The 22,036-nt window shown below is 41.2% G+C and overlaps 1 protein-coding gene across 1 annotated transcript in view; it reads right to left on the reverse strand.

Moving 5' to 3' along the window:
* Window positions 1-12,772: 12,772 nt before the first annotated feature.
* Window positions 12,773-22,036, reverse strand: part of LOC109422198 (uncharacterized) — a 501,985-nt gene continuing 492,721 nt past the window's right edge. Inside the window, exon 10 of the mRNA XM_062860074.1 lies at window positions 12,773-17,001. Within this exon, the coding sequence (XP_062716058.1) occupies window positions 16,477-17,001 (525 nt within the window). The 3' untranslated portion in view covers window positions 12,773-16,476. The remainder of the gene's footprint in view (window positions 17,002-22,036) is intronic.

Consider the following 22,036-nt stretch of genomic DNA (forward strand, 5'->3'; position numbering starts at 1 on the left):
GGACCACCCTAATCAAATTTTTTTGGAAAAGATGCAGCAAACAAATACAAACAACTTCTCTGAAGACATCAAACGCCTAAAATTAACGAAAACAGAGATACGGATTTTTTTCCTGCTAAAACGTGGATTCGGACCATTGTGCAGTGGGAGTGGAGATTGTTGGATTTGCCGACGACATTACGCTCGAAGTCGACGGTTAACGATCGAGGAGGTAAAGTTGACTACCGACCACTCGATCAAGGTTGTGGAGGCGTGGATGCGGTCCAGGAAACTGGAGCTAGCTCACCGCAAGACAGAGGTGATGGTTATTAACAACCGGAAGTCGGAGCAGCAGACGGAGATCAGTGTAGGAGAGTGCACTATCCTGTCAAAGCGCTCCGTCAAACACTTGGGCGTGATGATCGACGATAAGCTTACCTTCGGTAGCCACGTCGATTATGCCTGTTAAAGAGCCTTTACAGCTATTGCGGCACTGTCCCGGATGATATCAAATAGCTATGCAGTGTACGCCAGTAAGCGCAAGCTTCTGGCTAGTGTTGCTACGTCCATACTTAGGTATGGCGGCCCGGCGTGGGGCACCGCGCTAAGTACTGAATGCTACTGACGGAAGCTGGAAAGTACTTACAGGCTAATGTGCCTGAGGGTTGCGAGCACGTACCGTACCGTGTCACACGACGCTCTCTGCGTCATTACTGGTATGGTGCCTATCAGCACTCTTATCAGTGAGGACATGGAGTGCTTTGAAATGCGCGGCACAAGAGGCATACGCAGGACTGCCAGGATGGCCTATATGGTCAAATGACAGCGCACGTGGGACAGTTCCGCCAAAGGAAGGTGGATTCATAGCTTGAAACCGAGGGTAGATAGTTGGATTAATAGGCGCCATGGGGAAGTTACATTCCACCTGACACAGGTCTTTACAGGTCATTGTTGCTTCCGACAGTATCTATACTGTTTCGGGCATGCGGATTCTCCCGAATGCCCAGTGTGCAATGGTTTAGAGGAAACGGCGGAACACGTTTTGTTCGTGTGCCCGCGTTTCCGCACAATGCGTGACCGCATGCTTGCCACATGCGGGGAGGACACAACTCCGGACAACTTGGTCCAGAGGATGTGTAGGGATGAGTTTGGCTGGAACGCCGTTTCAACGGCTATTACTCATATCGTCTGGGAGGTACAGAGGAGGTGGCGCGTGGACTCGGAGAATGGCTAGTCCAGATGCAGTACAAGAGGTGGTCCAGGGGTTCGGAGTCAGCTTCGTAGGTCATACCGGTGCCCTGCGGTCGAGATCGACCCTTACAGCGATTAAGTGGTCGCGGAGAGGAAGTCCAGGTAGCGGTGCTGTCGTGGCTTCAGTCTACTGGGTTGAATCCGAGCCCGCGGTTGGAAAGGGGTCCCCGGCAAGGGTCGGGGTAGGTGAGATCCTGCTGTCTGCAACCTACGGGTGCATCTGATAGGGCCTGAAGGGCAGTGATACCCTTCCTTTGCGGGCAGGTCAGATCGGGTTGCACGTGGGCATCAGTTCTTGATGTCTGCCAAGCAGTTGGGCGCGGTCGGGGTTGATCCTGCCCGCCTTCCGAGGACCACTCGGGAAACTGGCTAAGCACCAGCATGTTACCGTGATGGACTCTCCAGAGCGAGTCATCGATGTTCGTTGCTGCTAGGCTACGCATCTAACCTTGAGGTTGCAATGTGCACTATCCCCTCTCTGAAGCAATACCTTCTTGGTGGTTCAGGAGAGACGTAGGGTTTGGCGACCATAGGAATGTGTTTTAGTGGGTCGAGGAGAGAGTAGTCCTGAAGGAAAAAAAAATCGGTCAGATGTGTATACAAATGATTGCAATCATCACTTCCTTCCCCTTCCCCGCATTGACCGGCATCCTGACGTGGCAGACGCCATTGTCGCCTAAAATAGAATATCATCAACGCTCACACACTGAAGATGCCTGCTAATCCCCGGCAGATATCTCATTGATTCCTTGTGTGAATGTAGCTGGTCTGGCAATACTGGAGTAGCATCCACGGGCGGTCAATCAAGCTCAAGCTCAAGTAATTCGCATACAAACTTTGAAAGGCTTGTGCCGTCTCAATTTTCAACCAAATCAGCTCAAATTTTGAAAGAAGGCATAGTCCCTGATTAGAAGGGGAAGGTCTATTTGGATCTATATACAAGGATCTAAGTAATCTTATCTCATTTTACACATGCAATCCCCACTAATCATGAACAAGATTGAGTATTGACCTCAAAACAAATTCTGTGACTAATCCTGCGATTTGCTGTTGAGCCCCACATCAGCCTTGAGGTTGCTTGATAAAAATTTGCATACGATACCATATTATTCTCCATCAGATCCCTAGCCATCGAGCGTGACTGGTGAATATGTGATGGAATTTCTCAGCAGCATTACGCATGTAGAAACCTAGAACAGAACCAACCAAACCAAACGGTCGCATATAATCATCATCGTTATCATCGATCGGAAAGCTTCCTGGGCAGAACATCCGTCGAGCATTTTGTCGACGCCCTTCGTCACCGACGACGTATCTTGCCTGTGCTAAGCCAAAGAAGCAGTGAAATAATTTATCATAACTGAAATTGGATGCCGAGACTTGGGAGTAAGAACCACGGACGGGTGTGTGTCTTTGCCCTCAATGTGATTGTATACCAGAGGTGCCACTTGGAATTGGGAACCGAAAGTTCACCACCCCCACCCCCCCCCCCCCCCTAACTATGGTTTTGTGAAATCCCTTTGATGAGGGGCCGGAGGAGGCTGGTGGATGGAGCTGAATGCGAAGATTATGCAAAATAATTTTCTTACTATAACGAAGCGAGCAACTACCGAGTCCGTTTTCTTTGTTATGCACAGTCAGTGAGAGTATGAAAAAGGGAGGTGGTGGTACACAGTCAGTGCAGCAGCCAGCCAGCGGTACAGTAGTAGAGTCGTAGTAGATTCGTTCATTTTCATCTTTCTCGGAGAAATTTGGCACAAGATACAAGTTGATGTTCTTTGCGTACGAAAGAGTTTAGTGGGGTTGTGGAACCCATCTACCGCGAGGGATGTGGGAAACGGAGGGGGTATGAGAGTAGAACTCAATCGGATCGCAGGAGTTTGTTCATTTAGGGTGAGAAGTCAGGGAGGGAAAGTCAGAAAGAACGTCCAATTACTTACACTTTGACCTAATTCCCTAATATTTCCAGCTGGCGGTGCTCGCAGTTCTGTTTTTTGTTTCTTTCGCTTAATATCTTCTGTTCCGCTTAGCTATACAACAATTTAAAAATGATCCGGCCACATTTCCGTGACGCATTACTCTGTTATAATTTCTTATCAATTCGATCTTAACTAGGTAACACAGGAGAAAAATAAACTATCAACAATTAGTATTCACAGTTTTTTTTTTTTCTTTTCTTTGCCATTGTATGTAAGTTGTTTCAGTTATCGCTTAAAAGCTAAATACTAAATAGTTTTGGTTTCTGTTCTCCGGTCTGTGATCTTACCGTTTGTTTCATATAACAAGCACATTACGCTTTTCCAGATTTTGTTAATCAATAAATTTTGTATATAATTTACACATTCTTATAATTGTTAGCTTACCTTGCTTGGTTTTGTGTTCCGTTCAACTTTGTGTGTATGTGTGAGTTTGTTTTTTTTTTGCGTTGCTGCCGCAACTCTTCGTTCCCTAAAATACTCGAATTGCAATATGTAATTCTGTCTGATGTTATTGGTTAGCTTTTGTTTCCATTCCTGTATTCAGCTTGCGTATTTTTTATCGATAACTACATTCGTCCGTTGGTTTGTTTTGATGTTTTTGTTTCACTAATGTTGCAAGACAAAACGGATATGGATGCTGGAAGGATTTCAGGAGTTTAGGTAGGTATGATTCGATGCAGCATGTGGTAAATAGCAGTTTTGATCATTGTTTTACATGTGATCAAACAGTCATAACACAAAGAAAACATCGTGGAACAGAATGATATGCAATGTTTTTATACGCGGGATAATGGTACGCAGTACAAGTCTACGCTGGTGTCAGCCAAGCAAAACGAATTAGAGGAAAATCAGATGAGAACAGCTTTCTGCTGGCTGCGCAAACCTTAGAAGGACCTTACAAGTCTGAATGTACAGTACACCTGACGGAACATCTTCAAGTTTACTGAAGATGAAGCTTTATGATACTTCGCCCATTTCTGGTCCGAAGTCAAACTGTAATCTTTCAGGTATCCATGTAAAATGTGTATTGCGGTTCAGAATAACAAAATATAGTGTTGTACTATTATTACGAGTGGTTTTGCTCAGAAACAGCTAATTAGTCCTCACCAAATCTAGAACAAACTAAAGCAACCCAGCTTCGCCGCACTCAACACTTGCCTTAGTACCTAATCAAGCAATTCCCCATCGCTCTGTCATTGCCGATAATTGCGGGGATGTTCGTTGTATAACTACACGGCACTATACAGACATGATTGGATTTGATTCAAAATTGCCAACAATTACCACTCTCCCGCTCGCTAGTGCTTTAACAGCGCAGGGGAGGGCGAGCAACGAGGTTGGAGCGTTACTACTAGGTACTAGCGACTTGATTGCAGCCGTTAGTCTTCCTGGGAATACCATCTAACCAGAGCATCAGCCAACCAGCAAACCAACAATCCACGCGCTCGCAAGGAAATGTGATTAGCAAACGAACAAATTGCACCCAAGTAGGTTGGAGCTGCGACACACGCTGGCAATAGGAACTGCAACAGCAAATGCACGGAATTCCCGGTTGATAACTAGGAGGCATCCCGTTAGGCGCACCCGTAGAAAATCTCGAAAAATAATAAAAAAAATTGCATCATTTCTGCAGACGTCTTCGATTGTGTCAAAAACAATACAAACGTAGTGAAATTTCCTAGGAATACTTCCCAGGGTTTCTAGGATTCTATTTTCTCTCGAATGCCTGCACAAAGATTTCATGTTTTTAAATCCGTCAAGAGACCTTAGCAGGCATACTTTAAGAGATTTTTTCAGGAAATCTTTCAAAGATTTTGTCAAAGCTTCAGGATTTGTCCAGGAGTATTTCTAGGAATTACTTCGAGGAAAGATATAAAGATTTCTTCATGAATTTGAAGAGGCTTAAGGATTTAGCTTTCGTCGACACTTTCATTTGTGTCAAAAAAAGAGGAAATAAAAAAATCCTAATGAAATTCCCTAAGAACAAGCCCGTGCACAAGGGGGGGGTTTTGAGGGTTAAACCCTCCCCCATTATCGACGCTTCATACACTAGGCGCCCCTCCGCCTTTTGCTGAAATTTGGAAAAAAAACCCTCCCTTGGCGCCACTTCTGTGCACGGGCCTGCCTAGGAATACTCTCTAGGATTTCTCTAGGAAAACCGGCCGTATCTTTTCAAATTTATTAAGGTAAACCTCAACAGATTTCTCTTGAATGGCTGCATAAATTGGTTAAGATACACCTCAGATCTTGGGTCTGACTTCTTCAGGGATTTCTCCAAAATGCTTAAAGGGATTTATTTCAGCATTTTTTTTTCAGAAATATCTTTCAAGATAAGCTCAATGTTTTCATCAGGGATTCTCCCATATATTGATTCGAGAATACCAGCAGTGATTTTCCCAGAAAGAACATTCAAGCTTTTTTTTAATTCGTCAAGAGACCTTATAAATAAGGTATATTTTCAGAGATTTTTTCGGAATAAACTTCCAGAGATTTTGTCAGAAATATTTTTAGAAATTTCTCCATGAGTATTTCTAGTAATTTATTCAGGAAAAAAATTCTTTATGAGTTTGTGAAGAGTTATGAGGACCTAGCATCATTTTCGTTCAAACATTTTCGTTCATGCCAAAAAAAAAAAATAAGGTTTCACGAAAATCCGAGTTAAATTCCTTAGGAATGCTTTCTAGGACTTCTCCAGGAAAACTGGGCGTATCATCTCAAATTTATTCACGAAAACTTCCATTGTTTTCTCTCGAATGGCTGCACAAGCTGGTTCAGATACATCTGCGGCTGAGATTTCTGCATAAATTTCTAAAGAAATACTTGAAGCAGTTTATTTCCACAATTTTTACAGGGATATATTCCAGGAAGCACTCAAAGATTTCATCAGAATTTTTTCTAGAACACCAATAGTGAATACCAGTCGAGAATTTGGGAATACCAGATGTAATTCACCGAAAAGATTTCTAAAGTTTTTTTTTTTAATTCGACAAGAGATCTGATCAGGCAGAGACTTCTTCAGGAAAGCTTCTAAGGATTTTGTCAGATATATTTTCAGGAATTCTTTCGGAAGTATTTCCAGGGACTGCATCAAGGAAAGATACAAAGACTTCTTGCATGAATTTTTGAAGAGATATTTCATTATATCCTTTTTTCTGGAATTCATATAGGGACTTATTCAAATATGCATTCAATGATTCCTCCAAGAATATATCCAAGTTTTTGATTTAGAATATCTCCATGGACTTCTATAGAAAACAATCTGCAAATGCAATTGTTTTGTAGCTCCCTTAGCGTGTTCGGTACAACTCTACAGTGGAGTTTTTGACATAATTCAAGAAAGGAACTTAGTAGAACTCTTTGAGAGATTTTCTGAAAATCTGATAAAATTAAATGATGTTTGTATGACAACAACAATTTCGAAGAAATTTCTGATGGTCGTTTCAAGGTTATATTTATGAATGAAGATGTTCTGACAAGTCCAGTTTCCATTGGTCATTGCACCCAGTTTTGCTCTAAGTAGCTGTAAATGAAAAAAAAATGTTTAAACATATTCTACAGCTCTGGAAAGAGTCCTTTGACAAATCTTGAAACTTTGTCTAAATACTTTACTCAAATTTATCCAGGAACTGTGCGCATTTATACATAACAATGTTACAGAAAATCATTAACCGTTATGTGTCCGATATTTTTTTTGTTTTTTTTTCTACACCGTGCTTTATAAATGACTGCCGGCCACAAAAGAGTTAACACAATAAAAAAATTCACTGAAATTTCCAATTTTCTGCTAAAATCATACCAAATACAGTGATAGACATTCGTTTAGCCGAGACCAAAAAAAATTCAAAAAAGTGTCAGGAAACTCATACAAAAGATTTTATGATAAAACTGTTTTATCGTAGTGATAGTATATCTAGTACTGTTTTATAAAAATGTGATACATCACATACACACTAAAACAAAAACGAGGGTAAAAACCCTTCAAATGTCATTTTTTTTCCTAGACATTCGTTTAGCCGAGGTAAATGAAAAATTGGTTTTCAATAGATTTTTTTGCAATTTTGTGAGTATATTTCGAGGATAGTCCCCAAGGCATTTAGTTTATGACGTGTTAGCAAGATAATTGACCTTAAAAATTTATTTATTTGTGAAATTCAGAGAAATATTATAAAGAAATGTCCCGATAAGGAGAAGCAATAATAAACCAATTTATTTAAGAAAAATGATTTCTGTAAACACTCAAACGTAAGCTAGATTAGCAGTTTTGAAAATATGGCACAGCATTATTGTTAGAAATGTTCAAATTATTGCATAAAATGTCATGAAAAAATTCAGTATATTGGTTTTTGGTTCGTTAAACCTTAAAATGGGATTGATAAAAGCTAAAATAAATAGTTCTGCGTTGAAATAAAGACGTGCCCTAATGCCTGTGGAGTATACCTGTTTGATACTTGCATTACTAAATGAGTTAGAAGACTGCTAAGTGAAAGAACTGCAAGAAGTGTCAGAATTTTTAAACCCTGTTTTTTTTTAAAGCAGATGTTTATACAAACATGCAAGATATGGTCAACCAATTGGCTTATTTCATTCAATCTGAAGAAATGTATTATAAATAAGTCTTAGTTTTGAACCACATTCATTTTTAACATAATTTATTCGAAAAGAACGTCTAAATTATAAAACAAGTAGTTCATGCTAGAAATTTGAATACTTTCGGTGCCATTTCTCGACATGTGAGCCGTCCAATGTTTGTTATTTCAGCCAGAATACAGTCTAGAAGATATTGGGAGCTATTAGGAGACGTAATAGTAGTAAACGCTGTGATTTATGCAAGTGAAACAATCATATTTCATCAAAGCAATACCTAAATACGTGATTTTTTGATGGTTTGCGTTATTTTTTTTCTGTTAAAACATTGTTTTTCGTAAATTTTCAACCTGCACTCGTCATGAAACTTTCATTAGGTTCTTTTAAAATACTTCCGATAAAAATAACTACCTCAAATCTCAATGTGAAAACATTTACAATATTATTACATATTTATATGAGATGCATGCAAAACTAATATGGCAACACTTCCAAAAACGATCCAATTCATGATTTACTAGTCGATCTATAATGCAGGTCACTATACAAAATTATTTTGTTTCATATTTTTCGAAATTTGTTAGTTTTTTATTATGGAATTCCAACAATTGTACAATTCGGCTAAATGAATGTCTAGGCAAAAAATGACATTTGAGGGGTTTTTTACCCTCGTTTTTGTTTCAGTGTATATGTAAGTGTGATGTCTCACATTTTTATAAAACAGTACTAGATATGCTATCACTATGATAAAAAAGTTTTATCATAAAATCTTTTGTATTAGTTTCCTGACACTTTTTTGAAAAATTTTTGGCCTCGGCTAATAGAATATCAATCACTGTACTTTCTGATCAATTGCCAAGGAATTTTACTAGTTTATGCTACAGATTTGTATGATTTTGTGCGGCAGTGCTTCCCGTCATGCAACAGAACAGTGAAGCAAAGTATATTTTAACAACAAAATCCTCGGGAAGAAATTTCGAATAAATATTTACAATAGTTGCCTAAATTCTTGAAAAAATATCTAAATGAATTAATGGTAGTACTTGGCAAATGTGAGAATTCATATCCTTGTTTTATTATTTACTCTCTACTCTCTATCACTCAATTAGCTTTATGTCATCCTCTTCATACATCTTACAACAACTAAACAGAGAAAACCTTGGAGATATTGTAGATGAAGAACTGGAATAAATTCCGGGAGAATCCTTGAATTTATTTAAAAAAAAAATAAACTATGAAAGCATTCAAGAGGAATTCTCGAGAGGAAGGCTGCATGGAAGGTCATGAAAAGTTTCTGGACCTGGAGTGATGGTTAAAGCACGTGACTGTCACGCCGAGGACCTGGGATCGAACCACACTCCCGACAAACTCACAAAAATGTGAGTTCTTCCTTCGGAAGGGAAGTAAAGCGTGAGTCCCGAGATGAACTAGCCTAGGGCTTAAAATCTCGTTAATACAGACAAGAAATAAGAAATACCCGGGATAATCCCAGAAGTAATTCTAAGAAGAATCCGTTAAGTATTGCCTGTATGAATCCCTGGAATTATATCAGGATAAATCCCTACACGAATACCAAGAGTATACACTGGACTTCTGGAGTAATTTAAGAAAGAATTCCCGAAAAAAAATCATGGCAAAAATACTTGAGTTTATCTTAAATGCAATTCCAGAAGAAAACCTAAAAGAACATCGAATGAACCCCCTATTATATTTTTTTTGTAAAAGTCCTTCATAAATTGTGAAAATCTCTGCAAGGATCCATGAAGGAATCCCTCGAGAAATTTCTATCAGAATCCATATGGGGCTGTTCATAAACCACGTAGACTTTTTGGGGGGAGGGGGGGTATGGTCAAAGTCTACGCTTCATACAAATTTCATTTTTTTTGTATGGACAAAAGTCTTCGAGGGGGGAGGGGGTCTGAGATGGCCAAATTTTGGTCTACGTGGTTTATGAACAGCCCCTATAGTGATTCCGGATAGAATCTACGGAGCAATTTTGAATACTTATGGGAATCTCAGGAGGAATCCGTGGAAGAATCCCTGGGGAAGCCCCTGGAGAAATCCCTGAAGGAATTCCGTAAGGAATCTACATAGGATTCGCTGTAGGAATCCCTAAAGCAATATTTTTTGCAGTTTCAGTAGGAAACTCCGTACTGTTGGAATTTCAAGAAAAATTCTTGTATCCCGAATAAAATCCCTATAGGAGATGCTCGAGGAAATAGCAGGAGATATCCAAGAGGAAACACAGGAAAGGTTCGGGATAGAATCCCAAGAGCTAGCAATTCCCAGAGATATCCCGGAAGGAATATTTTAAAAATCTCTGTTAAGAAGTTCCAGAAGAATATCTGCATGCATTCCGGGAAGAATCCTTGTATGAACTTCAGGAGGCATTCATGTAGCAATGCCGGGAGAAACTCTGGAAAAAATCTCTAGAAAATCAGAAAGAGTTCCGGAGAGAATGTGAATTCTCTGTAAAATTTCGGAAGGACTTCTAGGAGGTTTCACAGTAGGGGTCTTGGGGGGAATTCTGAGTGGATGCACTCTTAGGAAAAAACATGTAAATTTAAGTTCACATGCACATAAAAGGAGCGGCCCGTTTGACACAAATTTACGTCTTCTATCACAAATAAAGTCGAGCTAGCAATCGCTACAGCCGTAGCGAGAGAAAAAACATATGTAAGTAAAATAATGAACTGGATTCGAACTCTGGTCCGCTGATTAAGAGGCACGTATTATACCTCTCGGCTGTATCACCGAGTTGTGATATAAACGATAAATGTAAAACTGTTTCTACCTATCTGGTCAGATAGGTTTGTTGACATCTTGCGCAATCAACTCGAACTTACATGATGGATGTAAAATTGAGTCAAATTTGCCATCCAGTCAAGAAATGTTTACGTACGTTGATGTTTTACGTCATGTGTAAATTCCTAATTTTTTAAGAGAGTGTCATGGAGAGCCAGCTGTTAAAAGACCTGTAACGTAAAATCAATAAACGAATAATACGAACCGAGACCAACGGAATCATCCCCAACGAACAAAAGGACTTGCAATAGGAAACTCAGTACATGGAACTGACGCATTCTTAACTTCATTGGGAGCCCCTGAATACTTGCCGATCTACTGAAGGACCGTGGGCCGGAATCGTAGCGCTACGGAAGGTCCGTTGAGCAGGATTCATGGTATGAAGTTAGGAGACCAGAACAGCGGTAACACACGTAAATTGGGAACAGATTTCATCGTGATGGGTGGCACCTTTCATCGATTGGTGGCCGATCGACGAAAGAATGTGCAGGTAGAGATCAAAGGGCATCATCTACGAGCACAGTCCACACTCTGGCAGCACTGATAATGACAAAGACGTTGTTTGATTCCGAGAATGACCGTTGCTTATGTCACGATGTCAAGATCATCTTGATAGACCTGAACGCTCAGGTAGACTAGGATGAGTAATGAACAACGATTGATAAGTTTAGTGTCCACCAGATGACTAACCAAAACATCAACTCATTGGTTTTTTGGCCTTCAAGAAAATTGCAACTCGTAGAATCTTTTTCCAACACAGCTTCTCTGGGGATCTTCCCAGCAGATGCAATCGCAAATCGACCACGTTCTGATTGATAGACGGTACTTCCCCGACATTATCGGCGTCAGGACCTATCGTGACAATATAAACCCTGACCACTACTTGATGATGGTCAAACTGCGCTTAAAAATTTTCCGTAATAAACAGTGTGTTGTATCGGCGACCGCCTTGTTACAACTCACGGCAACTGACACAAACGGAATTTCGCAGAATTTCGATGCAGCGTTGCGCCGGACGAGAGCGAGATCATGAGGCCCCTCATGAGGACCGCTGGAGTAAAGCAGCCATCAACAACGCAACCGAGTCATCGTCGGGTAGGAACGCTTGATTTAACGAGGAGTGCATAGAGATTTTAGAGAAGAAGAAGAAGAACGCAGCGCTAGCGGTCATGCTGCACCATGATACCCGACAGTACGTGGAACGTTACAGACAAAACCGAAAGCAGCATGCCCGACTCTTTCGGGACTAGAAACATCCCCTGGATGAATCGTAATGCGAGGAAATGGAATTGCTCTGAAGTTCTCAAGAATCACGGAAGTTCTACCAGAAGCTTAACGCATCCTGCAACGATCGATTCAAAAGGTGCGGATGAATGACGAAAAATCGTATATAACACACTCAAGTGAGTGGGCGGCAAAATGAAGATACCGTAGATTATACGGCGGATGCACCAAAACGCAGTACTCGGGAAGATCAGAAAGAGTGACACCGGGGGATCGTTGGCGTCAGTCATGAGTTAACCGGGGCAGTTAGTGTGCATTGTGCTTCAAACAGCGAAGATCACTCAAAAAGAGAAGTTCCTTGGATCGCACTTTCTAAAGCCTGTATCCGCAATAATCGGGACACAGAAATACAGCTGTAACTCTGCAATAGATACATTAAAATTGCTCAAATCTTGTCTAATAACATCTTAAGATGTGTTCATTTCACCTACAAAATTTCATGTGAATCGGTGCAGTACTTTTTGTTGTAGCAACGAAAGAGTAAAATGTTCGCCTTTGAATTTTGTACCGAGTCATCGGTACAAACAGCCCCTAGTTTTGCTTGTCAACGCTGTAACTTTTGAATTTGGTAAAGGAAATGGCTGAAATTTTGAACACAAACCTCTCAATCTACATTAATTGCATAGGCAAAATTTCAAAAAAAATCGATGCACTATTAACAATTTTATAGTCGAAACATGTAGGGTCTGGGACCATTTGGGCAGGAGCACCTATTTTGGGCACTTGGTGCTATACCTCAGTCAATTTCAAACCGATTGACTTGAATTTTTGCACATGGCTAGATACTGTGCATATCTGATCATGTTTCAAAAATCAGGTCAATCGGTTCAAAATCGACTGAGTTATATCAGCAAGTGCCCAAAATAGGTGCTCCTGCCCAAATGGTCCAAAGCCCTATTGGGACTGAACGTGACTTTAGCCCCTCAGACAGCAATTAGTCAGCACCCTTAATTGTTTCGATTGTACTATTGAAAGTACTATACCAACAAGCTTCTGTGGAAATTTCATGAAAATTGGCAGAGAAATTCAAAAGTTATGAATAGGCAAAAATCGCACATGAAAACACGAAAAATTTTCGCTACCACTCATCCCTATCAACACCAATAGCTTTCAAACCAATTGATCAAAGTTGATGAAATTTTGCAAGAAAGTGTCTCTATAAGTTTCATAACTGCTAACAAAATTTCATAATAATCATCACAGAACTTTGAGCTGTAGCGTTAAAGAACCATCTTGTATACGAATAAAAATTGATCATGATTGTTCGAAATCGGACCACCCTAATTGAAACCAAATTTCCACAGCAGCACTTTAGTTATGGCAGCTTGAAACTGTTTATTATAAACGATAACAAAATATACAAACACTTACCATTATCATTTCTTTTGCCGTTTCACATCAGTAATTATGACTACTTACATTTAATGGTCTTTCTTATTTCTCTGGACCTGAACGGCGGGTTTCTGTCGCGGGTTCGGCTCACTAGGATCCTACAGACGAATAGCGAACAATTGCAAATAATAAATACACAAAATTTGTTATATACTGCTCACCTTCACTAATCAGAATCACAAAACTACCACGATTTATCCTTCTCAGTGCTATTAGCTACCCGATTAGATTCTTTTGTAAAATAACGAACTGATTCTCAAATTGAAACGTACTTTAACTTTCCTAGCTTGAACTATACCGTTTCTGTTTGCTATCAAACCATTTTGTCCATCCACTTATCTTTTTAATGTTTTTATTTACTTCTACTTTCCTCTCACTCTCCCAACATACCTGCTGACATCTATGCTAAGCGCACTGTTCATCCATCCACGGGTGTTGTCTTGTCCTGTGTGGACCGCATGCTGCGCCCTGGTTGCGCCGTCGCAAAGTGGTACGGAGCTGTGCCAACAATGATTGTACAAAATGTTTTTTTTTGTTTTTATTTATGTGTATTTTAACTAGTCGCTAATTCTACACTCATTGTTCAAAATGCTTAAAACCACGTCTGTTTGTTTTTCATCCACAGTTAAAAGTATAGCATCGATTTTTATGAAATTTGGCACAAATAATAACCATACATCAAAGAGTTCTCAGTCAATTATTTGGCCAATTTTATCGATTCATTACAGAGCTACTGACGTGCTTCTGTGTCCCGATTATTGCGGATACAGGCTTTAGAGCAAAACCGATTATTACGTCACTTCACATGTGGGTTTGACATGTCCTTGGTACTTTTACGAAACGGAAGACAACAACCCGGCCGTAGTCCCGAAAAAGAATGTCTCGGAGGTTCTTCCACTCTGGCAATTACAGAGGAAATTGTCACTGCAGTCACTGCAGTTAAGTGGCCCGATATTCTGGCTTCCTTCGGGCTACCGTCAGTAGTGTCCACCAAACGCAGTACACTCGGGAACATTCCACCACGAAAGCCAACCTCGTTTCAATAATGCTGACGGCGCCCTACCCATCCAGTGTCACCGTCTTAAGAAAACCTTGGCGGGATCAAGTCCTTTCAAGGTTTGTCTAATACAGCAAGGGCACCCGGTGAGTTTCGGATCCCTGACGGTGAACCAATGAGAATCCCTACCGGCCATTGACCAGCCTGGTTACCCTCTCCAACTACACCAACCCGCCGCAACGACGCCGTCGGTTGATAAACCCGTTTGCTGGATGGCTCCTACCAACGCTCGTCGACTACCCCAGGCCAACCGGCGAGTAACGGATCCCAGGCGGTTAACCATCCGTTACGGCTGAGGATCCTGACTAGTCATTGATCAGTCATGTCGCCCACTCCGCCTCCACGCCGTCCTCGATTGCCAATATGGGTTGTTCTCCGCCCAATACCGAAAAATTCACAGTAAGTAGAATTTCTGCTGTAGAACTTCTATCTACGTCCTAAGACTCGTGAGACATAAGACGGCCTTGAGTGCCCACTCCATAGGCAGCCGTTGGCTGAAGACCAGCTGCTTGGTGCTTAGGTCAGACCTCGTCTGGGACCAAGCAAGAATGGTCAAGGTCAAATGGTTTTCGCGAGATTATCTTCGAAGTGGTGGAGGAGTTCCTCTACCTACCTCAAATGCTTACAACAACTGAAACGTAAGAGCAGTGGAAGTCATATCTTATTAGCTCCAAAAGAAATGCATGTTGTATAATTTCCGAAAAGCAACACTGCAGAGATTGGGTGGCAAGAAATTCGGATGCTACGAGATGATGTGGAGAGGGCCCATAGCCGTTGCAGTATGGTGATTATGCTGAGAATGACGGGTTCGAATCCTGATCGGTCCAGGCACTTCTCGTAATGGTAATTTGCTTGACTTCTTGGTAATAGAATACGATATACACATGCAAAATAGTTATTGGCAGAGGAAGCTCTCAGTTAATAACTTTAAAATTCCTCATAGAAGCCTAAGCTGAGTGGCAGAATCAGTCCCAGTTGGAAAGTTACGCCAAGAGAAAGGAAATCGACGTGTAATACAGCGGACAAGGTCGACTGTCCAGATGAGTGTGACTTTACGAGTACAGGACACCCTCCAGGAAACAACAAAGAATTAAAATGTGTTACACAGAATGCTTTATTCAGTCTTATCAACATAAAGACGTTGGACGTTGTACTGAACACACGGAATATCTTCAAGGAAGTTTATAAACATCATTTTCCAAACAGGTTACGGTAAAACTAGTTCCAAAACTGTCGCAAAAACCTGCTGCCGACGCTAAAGGAGCTTTTGAATTCACGCCGACTGACTGACGACTAATTAAAATAAGATTTACCACATGCAGTTAGATGAGATGGTGAAATGGAAGGCGTGGGGATAGGAGCAAACGGAATGTCTTGTCGTGGTTTGACTGAGAAGCGGAAAAGGTGGGGTGGTGGGAGTAAGTCTTTCCACAGGGGTGGCAAGCGGCGAAATTTATTGTGTGGTGTTGTAATTACGCTTTCACGGTTTGCTGCTTCGCGCAGATATTAATTCTTCATTTGGCGGGATTCAAGTTACAGCGTGCGCAAAGGCTGTGGTTAGGTTACACTACTTGGTTGTTGGGTCTGGAAGTGTGGTTTCTGAGCGAGTATTTAGCATTTAGAGGAACGAGTATAGGCATGGTTCGGGGTGTTCGGGCTTTGTTTACACAGGTTCGGTACTGCTTCGTGCGGTTGTTGGCCTGCGGGAAGTGAATACATGCTAATCCACCTGTCAAAAAGCTTTTCCGCCGAGCTTATGAATGTGAAATTTAATGGCTTAGTTAGCGACGTGTTAAAACCGAACACCCCCACCCGGCAGGGCAGGACAGGGTACGATAGAGAGAGGATAAGTTTAGGACGATGAGTGGGGTTTCACCCACGATTACAGTCTCGACTTCGTTCATACCGTGGCACTTCTCGGTTAGGGTGTTCCAATTCACACGATGTAATATCATTTATAAGACAAAACGTGTTGGCTGAGGAACACCCTAACTCCCACACACACGCGCGCATCTTCCATCTCGTACACACTTGACTCGAGTTCACACATTTCACACCGGGGAACAATTTCGCACGTCACCGCAGTCGCGACATGGCGACCGTGTTTATCCGACCCCGGCCCAATTTCGTGTAATTACGCTTTCATTAATACTTTAATAAAACATATCTAAAACACGTCAACAACGCTAGTAGGAGTACGGAGTAGTAACAACGATAAAGAGTAGAGTGATGCTTACTGAGGGACAGCGGGCAGTTTGCCCCGTTGCCAAAGATGGGAAAATGAATCTCTTCCGGTTCCATCAGCTCCTCGTCCTCGTCGAGACTGTTGCCGGGCAGATTGTTGATAGTGTTGGTGTTGATTTTGTAGCCGGAGCCACCGCTGCTGAGGCCACCGTTGCCGCCGCCACCACCGGAACCGGACGCCGACGCTGACGAGAGCGATGACGACCCAAACGGCCCCGAGGAGGACGACGAGGATGAGGACGAGGACGAGTACGTGGACTGCAGCGACCCACCACCGGCTTTGTGCTTGAGCGTAAAGTTCACGTTGAAGATCGCTTCCGCAACGCCACCTGGCGATGATACGATGAAATAGAACGTACGAGGAACTTTCTCGTGCATGTGCACGTAGGTTAGACGTGCCTCCTTGCAGAATGGCGTCGGCAGATCCTGTGTTTAATGAGAAAAAGAATGAAAGAGGGAAAGAGCAAATATTAAACCATGGATAATATTTGTGATGTGTGTGCTTTTGCAGCAGTACTACGGCAGCTGAATGTGGACCCACACGTTTGTTGGCCTTGGGTTCGGTGAGTACGAGAGCATCTTTTCTGTAGTGCGGTCACGTGCAGATGTGCACATATACAGCAACTCGAATGTTTGGAGTAGAACACTGGAGTTGCTTTTCCATCTACATACAGACACCTTTGTTCAGTCGGTTAGGTGTTTTCCGAGCTAGTTGCGGGAAAATAGACAAGAAACCGTATATTTTTGCGCTCGCAGCGTTGATTGTGATAAGCATAAAACTAACATTCGTGATGCAAGATTGCTTCTTGGAAAATAACGGGTAAGCAGTTGCCCGCATAGTCGTGATACGCAATATTATTTCCAGTTCATCAATAGTCCTGCGCAGTGGTTTTAATATTTGTGTATTTAAATGTTTTCGAAGAAATAATTATAAATGATTTGTAGTGGCGTACGTCGATACCCTACCAGTTTTAGTTCTGGGTGATATGAACTCACATGGTACTGGGTAGGGCGAACCATATGACGATCACAGAGCGGCTATTTTCTGTGATTTGTGCGACGATTTCACTTTGAACGTTTTGAATACAGGTGAAGTGACACGTATTGCATCCGACGGTAAAGTAAGTCGTCTTCACCTTTCTTTGGGAAGTTCACTATGAGTCGATTGCTTGTGGAAGGTAATAATCGAAGATCCCCATGGTATCACTCACTTACCTACCCATTATAACCAGGAATATCGATTGGCAAAAGTATGCAGAAGCGGTATCTTTTGGAGTTGAATCATTCCATCCGCTCCCACCTTTGGATGAGTATCAATTCCTGTCTGAACTGATTTTTACGAGAGCATTAGAATCACAAAAAAGGCGTGTTCCAAGTGCAACCTCCAAAAGAAGACCAGCCACACTAGGCTGGGATGATGATTGTACCCAGTTATATCATAAAAAATCTGATGCTTTCAAAGCTTTTCGTAAGCATGGTACTTCAGATCTTTATCAAGAGTACGCTAAGCTTGAAAGACAGCTGAAAAACCAACTGAAAGCAAAAAAAGCGTAGTTATTGGCGACATTTCATTGAGGGTCTCTCAAGAGAAACTTCGATGACAACGCTTTGGAGAGTGGCTTGCAACATGCGAAACCACTCATCCTCTAATGAGAGTGACGAATACTCCAATCGCTGGATATTCAACTTCGCAAAAAAGGTCTGCCCAGACTCGGTCCCAGCTGAACCGCTCTCTTGGGAAACTTCCTCCGGAGACGGCTCTCTGGACAGACCATTCTCCATGCTGGAGTTCTCTATGGCTCTTCTTTCATCAAACAATTCAGCTCCGGGACGCAATATGATAAAGTTCAATCTTCTGAAGAATCTCCCAGATATCGCAAAAAGACGATTACTGGACCTGTTCAACTCATTAATGGAGAACAACATCATTCCGCATGAATGGAGACAGGTCATAGTAATAGCTATTCAAAAGCCTGGTAAACCAGCGTCTGATCATAATTCATACCAATTGCAATTGTCGCGGACGCGGTAATTTCATAATTCGCAATCAAAATTAGCAATAAATACTGATCAACCTTCCGTCGGTCAGTAACCTAGGTCGACACGCCCGAAAAGGGAAAAGGAGAAAAAACAAACAAACCCGACCCAATATATGGGCAACGGTAGCAAGTGCATTGACATCAACCCGAATCTGTGGAAGCAAAGAAGGCAGAAAAAGGGTCCCATCTCAAGCATTTCCCGAGCTTGCTATTTGACACTGTATGTACGCCACCCTCGACAGAGCGACACCCGCGCGCGGTAGGAAGAAAGAATAGAACAAAAATAGATGAACGCTGGTTGCCTATCGGATGGTGTGTCAGAAATCCTGATGCACTTACACGGCCTGCACGGCTGCATCGATCAATGCGCAAGAGATAGAATAGAAGCACCCGGCGGCTAAGCGCAAGGGAAATAAATAGAAAGGTCGTAAATTGCGGCGATAATTACCCTTTGTCAGTAGGCGGAGATGCGTCCCCTTTAGGTGGCAAGTCAGCTTACCAGTAGGTAGCTGATCAATATTGAAACAATCCACCAGCCTCGTCTTGCTTAGGTTCCACGGAACCGGCAGCGATAATCAGAAAAGGGCCAAAGGGACGACCGCCGGCAAGGTAATAAAATTCCCAAAAAAGCTTGGGAACAGAATGCGCAACCGTCTTGCGATGAGGGGGTCTGATAGCGCTAGGATCGATGCACCGTAGGTTGATTATGTAGAACCGGCGTACATCTATCGGGTATGACTCGATCAGGCTCTGGGTGTGGAAAGTCATAAAAAGGCGACCGTACTTATGGAAGTCAGATAGTGCGGGAGGGAAAATATTATTTTTAAGTTAGATAATAAGAATTCTGGCTTCTCTTTTTGTCTTTAGAAGTAAGTGTGGGTAGCCAGACCCACATGCCCTATAAAAGCGGCCTGCGCCGCTGAAAATACAGAAGTTTCGAGTTGGAAACGCTCGGGTGAAGTTGTCCCTCAATCCGAAATTCACGAAAACCTCGCAACGACTTTTGATTCTATAAGGTTCTGAAGACGGAACATAGACCGCCCCCCTAAACTACGCGGTACTAGGCCCTTCCCAACCTTATTTGAAGGAAAAAGTCTAGCGCTCAAGGTCTAGATACAGGGGATAGACAAAATGATCGGGACAGGCAAAATTTTCACTTTTCAAAAAATGTTCAATTTGCTGTAACTTTTCGAAAAGTGCATCAAATATTCTTAAATTTTTACTGTAAGTTCTTCAACTAGTTGTGTATCAGTGGACAAAATTTGGAAAAGATCGGACAATTCTTCACGAAGTTATAAAGATTTTTGAAAATGGTAAAATTATCCTATAGCCAACTTTGAGCTGTTATATCTCCGGATTCAAATAACCGAATGTGATGAAATTTTGACCATTAATGACTTATATAATGAGCTATGAAAAACCATTGACTTAACTTAATATTCTTAACACGGAAGAAAATTATAACGATTAGATTATTTTTCTAATAAAATACCAAATTATTCAAAACATCAACATCGTTTCAAAATTCAAGATACAAATTATAGTTCATTTAGTGTCCCTCTAATTGACTTATATGTAAATGCGTTTTGAAAGAAAGTAACAACATAGCTGCCAATAAATTGAAAAAGTAATGGGATGCATATTAAAAATAGACCAATTTACTCAAAAATCGTGAAAAAAATAAAATCGCTATAACTTTTTCGCTTGTTAAAAATTTCAAGTTAAGTCAAATGTTTTCCAGAGTTCATTATATAAGTCATGAATGGTCAAAATTTCATTGCAATCGGTTCATTGAATCCGGAGGTATAACAGCTCAAAGTTGGCTATCGGATAATTTTATCTTTTTCAAAAATCTTTATAACTTCGTGAAGAATTGTCCGATCTTTTCCAAATTTTGTCCACTGATACACAACTAGTTATAGAACTTACAGTAAAAATTTGAGAATATTTGATGCACTTTTCGAAAAGTTACAGCTATTTGAACATTTTTTGGAAAGTGAAAATTTTGCCTGTCCCGATCATTTTGTCTATCCCCTGTACTTCTCTTGGGTGAACCGAGAGATTTCTCTATTCCAAAGGCAAAACCTTGACTTAGACGATACAAGCCCTTTGGACGAATTACCCTTCTGAAGACGGAACATAGGCCGCCCCCCTAAACTAACGCGGTACTAGGCCCTTCCCAAGGCTAATTCGACTTAGAGCTAGATTCACAACAACCAGCCAAGTCTGTTGTTGGAAATCGGAATCTCACTGACCACTAACATCAAGGGCGTGTCACACCGAAGAGCTTCCTTCGCGGCGTAACACCGGGTTACGTAGTGTTCTCTAGGATAGGCTAGGCCCGGTGTTCTTCGGGCCCCGTGCGTGACAGCAGGGGATTTTTTTTTATTACCGAACAGGTTTGGGCCGAAGGGTCTCCGATTTCAATGAAAATTTCACCAGAGCTAGAGTTCGTGGATATATGATCAAATTTGGAATTCAAAAAAATCATAGTTGACTATTTTCCCGAAAAACGCTAGATGAAATTTCACAATTTTCCCAAATTTTTCAAAATACCCCAAACTTCAAAAAATCATATCTCCAAAACAAAGCATCGTAGAACAAACTTTTTTTAGTGAAATCGACGCCAAATTACCTCAGCAATCCGATAAAAATACACTGAGAAAAAAGTTTCTCAGAAATTTTTTCACCATTTCACCATTTTCACCGTCTAAAAATGCTGATAAAAGTAACGTCTGTATCATAGATTATTTTGAACAAAATTTTTCCTAGCGCAAAAATTATTGTTCTTCATTTCGTTCTTTGACGCCAAAATGGAATCTCTTACCGTTTTAGAGATATAGCCAAAAAACCAACGGCCAGTCGCTATATTTTCATAGGAAGCCATCAACAAAAGCGGCCGTTCACTTGTTATTATTATTATTGGCTCTTTATTATGGGGATTTTCAGCCCGAGGCTGGTTCATCCCCGCAGTTCACTTGTTGCAACATATTTGCTTTGCGGCGAGCAAATGACATACGCTAATTGCAACGTAATTTTGACACTAGCGTGAATCGGAGTGCACTGACAGCACATATATGGCACTTTAGTGCCTTTTAAATGCAACAACTTATCAAAATTTGAAATTAATGGATTTGTAACTAGAAAGCGTTGCAAATAACAAGTTTACAACGAGCAAACGCATATTTCAACGTTTTTTTTTTTAATCAAAGCAATCATATGCCGTTAGAGATGAGTGGATATCAGGTAACTATAACGTCTCTTTACACATGTAAAGCTTTGTTTTGTTTTTATAGAGTTTTTGTTGCTTAAATGATCATTGGTATGTGGATTCTTCTATACACCATAAAGAGACATTTCCACTCAATATTTAATAAATAGCATGGTCTGTGCACAATGTGTTTGTATAATGTGCTTTAGAA

This window comes from Aedes albopictus, chromosome 3, assembly GCF_035046485.1.
Source record: "Aedes albopictus strain Foshan chromosome 3, AalbF5, whole genome shotgun sequence".
NCBI classification, from domain to species: Eukaryota; Metazoa; Arthropoda; class Insecta; order Diptera; family Culicidae; genus Aedes; species Aedes albopictus.